At 48.7% G+C, this 6,460-nt stretch overlaps 2 protein-coding genes across 2 annotated transcripts; both read right to left on the bottom strand.

Annotated features, from left to right (window-relative positions):
• Positions 1–1,971, bottom strand: CTHT_0033830 (nedd8-activating enzyme E1 regulatory subunit-like protein; the record flags this gene model as incomplete). Its single annotated transcript, XM_006693757.1, has 5 exons — positions 1–353; positions 530–857; positions 915–1,487; positions 1,551–1,717; positions 1,779–1,971. 5 exons carry the CDS (start codon positions 1,969–1,971, stop codon positions 1–3), a joined length of 1,614 nt encoding a protein of 537 aa, XP_006693820.1.
• Positions 1,972–4,742: 2,771 nt separating this feature from the next.
• Positions 4,743–5,476, bottom strand: CTHT_0033820 (uncharacterized protein; the record flags this gene model as incomplete). The annotated part of the gene is made up of 2 exons (XM_006693756.1): positions 4,743–4,955; positions 5,015–5,476. The coding sequence occupies 2 exons, from the start codon at positions 5,474–5,476 to the stop codon at positions 4,743–4,745; spliced, it is 675 nt and encodes a 224-aa protein (XP_006693819.1).
• Positions 5,477–6,460: the final 984 nt, after the last annotated feature.

Genomic DNA, 6,460 nt, shown 5'->3' with positions numbered 1-6,460 from the left:
TCACAGCTGCAGAACTTGGCAGCGGCTGCCCACGCCATCGAAGATGCACGTATTATCGATCGGAACGTACTGTTTGGTGACAATTTTGATGGTCTCCTGTGCCACCATACCACCAGTCAAGGCTGAGATGTTATGAAGTTCACCCCCGGCGGCACGAGCTACCTCCTGGGCGGCTTTGATCACCTGTTCTCTCTTCTCTGAGCCTGGAACCAGTGCAGCAATGCCTTCCAGAATCTCCTCCGCACTTATAGGCGAGGTTGCATGAGAAGTGGCACGCAACGCGAGGTAGATGGGCAGGTGGGAGAGAGGAGCGCCTGTTAGCGAAGTGTTTTCGTCGTTGGCGAACTCTTGGGCTATGTTTATTATGTAGTGGCAAAAATGACACTGGTTAGCTTCATCCGATCAAGCTTCAACTCAATCTGCTGAAATAACACCCATTACACTCTGCTTCCCCACCACGAGCAGGATAATGGGAGCAAAGAGTCCCTCGGGCGGAAACGCAAAGGTAACAGGGAATGTCGCGGCTTACCTGCTGTTAATCTAAGGCGCTCTAGCTTGCCGTCTTGTTCATTACTCCCTCCTGTTGCATTGATAAGTCTGACGAAGGCTGCGTTCTTGCAGAAGAGTTCTACTTCGGCCGGATCAATATCTTGACCACCCGGCATCGCACGCACAGTTTCCAGGACCTCAGCAGCATCCTTGCGTGCCTTTTCCTTGTAGAGATTCTGGAGCTGAACATAGACCTTGGACTGGGCCTTCATGTCTGGCAGCTTGCCCGGGAGAGGAAGACATTGGTGCTTCTCAAAGAAAGCCTTAACAGCATCTGCAATAATCCAGAAGCCGGATCTTTGCTCAACCTGGTTCTCACAGGTCAGTGTGGATATCAGCTCTCAGCCATGTGGAGAATGACCTACTGGATCAGCATGCTTGTATTCGAAGACCTGCTTCAACCCAGATGGTAATGAGGGAACAACTAGGGTTTTGAGAACGGCTGCCGCCGCCTCATCAAAGTTTTCTTCTCCTCCTTCAGGGTTGTTTGTTCGCGCAGCACGCTGCACAATGCTACGGAACTCCGTTTTCTCTTTGTATGTTGTAGGATACCTCCCGTCGTGGGTTTCCTTCCACTGCTCTAGATAGTGGAGCAGAATCGCCACATACGGTATATGACCATGCTCAAAATCGTCCTGGTTATCAATATCCCTTGTGAGTTCTTGGGCGAAGGCAACTAGCTCTGGCCAAGGTTTTAAGAGGCGGAGATCGGTTGTTGCGGTCTCATCTGGATGTGTTTCCACAATCGGGAAAGCCCCGGGAAGATTGATCTGGAAGTAAGAATAGAAGCCTGCTGAGTGAATTGCCACCAGCGGAGTTTTATGCTTTTGAGCATAAGCCTCTAGAACAGCGAGGTCCTCCTTGCGAATAGGGTGTGTATACATAATCACGGTATATACGGTGTCGTCGGTAAGAAGAGCCTCCAAGGTCTTGATATCCTACACTCGGGATATAAGCAATTGGCCTCGACTCTGTGCCGAGACGTATTCTGGCAATCCTACCTCATTTGGGTACCAACTGCCCTTGACCTCGGGATTTAGTTCTGTGAGAAGTTCGGTCAAACCACGCGACCGACGCTGGCCAAGATAGCTCTCATCCAGGAAGAAGTTCACACCGAGGTCAGCCTCTGTCACCTCCGCCTCATCATAAATGGCAAAACGGCCAATTCCTCGAGTAGAAATCAGTATGTGCTCCCTGTGACAATGTCGAAAAAGAAGAGCGAAGGGTACCTGGTAGAACGAGGTTTTTCAAAGTCTCGGCCCCGACCGCGCCTGCACCTGAGTTGACCAGCAAGATGTTGGCTGATTCAAGGGCTGACTGACCGCTGGCAGCCCAAAGTCGTAGCTGACGATCGTATTTGCGTTCCTTTTCCGATGGCCGGTGAAGAATAGGGGGAGTCTGGCTCATGATAATTTCCGTCATCCTGGTCGGCAGCTCAGACTCAGAGCAGGCGAGGATCACGGGAGGATAGGGAAAGGGTGTGTCGAGACTTGTCAGGCGAGATATTGCAGTTGTGTCTCATCAATCTGGAGGGCACAACGGTAGTGTCAGTCGCGAAAAGACCCTGAAGCTCAAGGTAACCGGTAGCTCACGGCTCAGAGCTCAGGCAAGATCGCTAGATGTTTGGTTGCTCAGGTAGGAGGATGCCTGTCCAACCATGCATCCAGCCACATCGAGGGGTGGTGGGGCCACGGTTTGGGGAGCAGTCCGACACCTCGTGCTAGGCCCACTTGCAAGTTTTATGGCTGTGCTTCTGTGGCTGATGAGGGCCTACAACAACGTCAGCATTCAGCTGACAATGGGTCAAAAGCTGGCTTTGGTTGCTTGCTTCCATGCCAGTCAAACAAAACAATCTTGACAAACATAAGGAGACTCAGATAAGATTGCAGTATCAAATATCATGCTGTATTTATTCGAAAATTCGCTGTAAACTGGCATTAAACCATCAGCGTTCATATATAGATTCGCGTCCTTGGCTTGAATCCTGCGTGCCCTGCTCCTTCCCTTGGTCTTATGGAAATGTTGGCTACTATCCTGTTCAGGAAAGAGCAAATCTATTCCAATGTCAATATATTGGCTTTCATCGAAAATTGCATGGTTGTGTTCTGAGAATGTTCATAGCTTACTGCCAGGAAACGCCGGTGCCTGTCTGCATGACCAGGACAATTTTGATCCCAATTTCAGTCTTTCAGTTGACTAAGGATGTCCAAGTCATTGTTAATTTAGTTTTCCCAGACTCTGCGACTGACTTGAAATGAGAGCACAATGGAATACAGTCTAAACTGCAATGTCCCAGACTGCGGTTCTCAACTTACAACCAGAGCTGTGGTGCTAATATGCAGGTAAGGCTCTTCAGATTTCAGCAGGCGTCGAAAATACACAAGCACACTAAGCATCATTTCCACAGCCATATCATCTGCCTATCATGCTCAAATCGTTATGGATTTGCTAGAGGAGCACCTTATACATGCCCTGTTTGCAGGACATCTTTGAGCTCCACAGAGGTAATAGAGCAAGACCTTCAACCCTCGGAAGGATGGAAGTCTGTGGCCCTATGTGGCCTCAATCCAATGGTTGTCATGGAATGTGCAGGTCGCGCTCTCAGTTTCTGGTCTTATCAGATGACAAATCAAATGTCTGTACAATCCCATGCAGGTTTGTTAGACATTGGCTTACTCATGGAAGCTCATCCCACATCCAAAAAAAAGAAAATTGAAGGAATACTGCGGCGAACTTCAGGGCGAGATAGAAAATATATGGAATCAAGCAAATCAGAGAATCAGCTCCCTTACCACGAAGTTACGAGGTCAGTTTATTCCTTTTTCCTCGATTGCGCCCTGGAGCTAACCCTCCAATAGACATGGAACGAGAAGAGCGTGAACTCAAACAAACATGCGAAGAACTTCGAAAAACCCTGGAAACAAGAACACGAGAACTCGAACAATCACAAGAGCTCTATACAAAATTGAAGCATAGAGTACTGCGAGGTGACCAGCAACAGCCGCAGCAACAGCAGCCTATCCCCCCAACCGCACCAAGTTCCTCCACCCCGTTTCAAACAAGCAACTCTCCTGGCCTTGGACAGGGTCATGCCCAAGTATCGCTTTCTCCTCCATTGTTCTCAGGTGGAATTCATGCTACATCCAATGGCTTCCCTACAAGTCCAAGAAACACTAGGCCAGAACCAAGCTCAACGGCTTTGTTGGGACGGAATAAGTCGGCATTGCCTCAACGTAAGTATTGTCTTGAAAACAACATCCTCATCTCGAAATTATGCCGGACTGTATTAACTGACCAGGCCGGAAGATTAGAGGCTCCAAGCAACCCATCACATCATTTATCTATGAGATCCGCCAGTGCATTTGCATTTGCTTCAACTCCTCAAACTGGGATTGGCACAGCATCTGTTCCAGGTTCAGGGAGAAACCGAGAGACACCGTCTCACCCCGAAACTCAACTAGTAGATGGCACAGATGGCTATTCAACTGCAAAAACAGAGATATTCAGCCGTCGGACAATGATACATGGACCAACTAGCTTGGCTCTGGCGAGACCCAGTTCCGACAACCAGTCAGGTGTGTGATTACAACTGCAATGGATGCTGTTTTGAGCATGACGAGATTAACATCTGACAGTATTTCAAACTACAGTGCGGACTACGCATCTAACTGCAGGAAGTCATGTACTTCAAAATCAACACCTGGATCTCCCATGCTCTTTTTTCCGGCGTGCTTGATTCTGCCTATCTTAGACTCGCACAGGTCTGCTTGTGAGACCAGACCGCAACGGCTTTGTAAAATCGCGAGTGGATCACTCGTCTACACTTTGTCAGATCCTATGTAAGGGTCATGTGAAGCCCAAACAGCATCCTCACTGATGCTTGCAAAGGACAACCGTCAGTACAAACGGCCCATCGCTGCTCAATACGAGCTGTAATTCTAACCGAATCCTCAACTTGCAGGCACACATATTGGGATACAGTAAATAGGTAGTTAAGATTTCCTGCTATTGCTTATCTGTTGCTATCAACGCTGTTCAGTACACACCTTCAACCGCCAAGGCTCCTATCTGCTCACTCCATCATCACCATCAACTTCGATACAGACATTGCAACCCTCTAGATTATCTACAACCTTCCAACAGAGTCTCTTATTCCCTCCCTGAAGACACGAGTATCCACCTCGACCACATATTTACTGGGGAAGACGCCTGCCGATCTTCAGTGTTCTCTTGCGTGCTTGTTCTCCAGAAACGAGCTGCACCGGTACAACACCACCAAACGGGCCTGCTCGTGCCGGATTTTGGCACCGCACCAGACAAAGATTATCCTGCCCGGCGGCACTGCCCGTGCAAGTTTGAGTCGTAGGGATCGAAACCGTCAATGGAAAGTCGGTCATGCGGCCATCCTGTTGTCCAGTCAGACAGCTGCAAGACTTGAGCGTCTAACCTGGTGATACAAACTTACTCTATTGTTGCCCCTTCTGCCCGGAACATTCTGTGTTACAGTTAACGGCTCCCAGGTGGTTGCAGTGCCGTCGGAGTTGATCATGCATTGGTACGGGCCACCGCCATCACCATTGACCTGATGCAGCGTCATCCTCAGCTCTCCGCCAGGGGTGACCTGAGGGAGTGTGCCGCCGTTTTGGGCCAGAATGGCTTGGGTGCCAGATTCAAGCTGGTTGTCACCGCCCTGAAGGGTTTCGCCTAGGGTCGCAGCTGATGAACCACGGAAGCGAGTTGTATCGCGCTGGAATGGGTTGCGTCTAGTGCCGTCACGAGGTGTGGTTGGGTCGATTCCCAAAGCTGAACCGCGGCCTCCAGCATCTCCAACAGCTGCAATGATTGCACCGTGGGCATTGACAAACGTTGTGGTTGTCGAGCTCAGAAAGAGGAGAAAAGCAGAAAGCAGGGTGCGGACAGTTGCCATCTTGACGGGATTGGATGCCAGATCCAGGTAGAGAATGCTACAAGAACTAGAGTCCTGCTCAACAGGAGGTCAAGAAGAAAGAAAGAGAAGAAGATGTGTGGGTTGTAAGAGTAATCGATTGATGCTGTCGCTGATGATGGAAACAACTTGTTAAGGGTCACCGTCAAGGCCTTTTATAATCGTGTCCATATCTATTCTCGTGACACCCACGGCTCTCTTTCTTCATACTCAACAGCTTAGTTTCCGACCTGCATTGCTCGCTCGCTTTCCCGCTCTGACTTCATCTCAACTTTACAAACGATGATGGAACAAGGTGAGGCATGCCGGAAGTCCAAAGTCCCACAACCTACGCCCCCTCTGGAAAAGACTTCGCTATTTTGGGCTCTGTGATCAAGGGAGTGAGTAAGAGTGCAGAGTCGATCAAGAAGTGTTTAGACTGTTCTCACAAACACAGCCACAGTAGATGTTCCTCTGGTCACAAACAATTCGAGCTAATGCCGGTAATCGATTTCCCGTCCGTTAGTTTTGTGCTTTGGTCACAAGCCCTGCATTTTCCCAAGAAAATGTTTGATCTCCAAAAGGTAGGGGATTAATGGAGATCGTTGATTTGCGCGGATTTGCACATGCACGTCTATGCGTTTGTGATAGTTCGAAGTGCTGAAACAATGTTTCATCTGATCTGTTTCTTGGCAAGGACACAGCCTCAAAGTCTCTGGATCAAGTGATGTCCAAATGAAGATGTAAGGAATAAATGAGAAGGTCGTTTGCTCCGTTAACAATGATTTGGAATTATTGAGATTGGAAGCGTTTCTGTGTTCTTGGCAACTGTCATACCCCTTTTTAGAAGTATTAAGCTATGTCTTCGACGGTGGATTTAGTTGTGCTTCAGAAACATTAGTTAGGTAAACAGTACAATTCATGCACACAACGACAAAATAAGAAAAGACAAAATACAGCTTCCCTGAACTGTACTGCTGTCATAGC

This window comes from Thermochaetoides thermophila (assembly GCF_000221225.1).
Source record: "Thermochaetoides thermophila DSM 1495 unplaced genomic scaffold scf7180000011816, whole genome shotgun sequence".
Lineage (NCBI taxonomy): Eukaryota > Fungi > Ascomycota > Sordariomycetes > Sordariales > Chaetomiaceae > Thermochaetoides > Thermochaetoides thermophila.
This window is presented reverse-complemented; position numbering and strand designations above follow the sequence as displayed.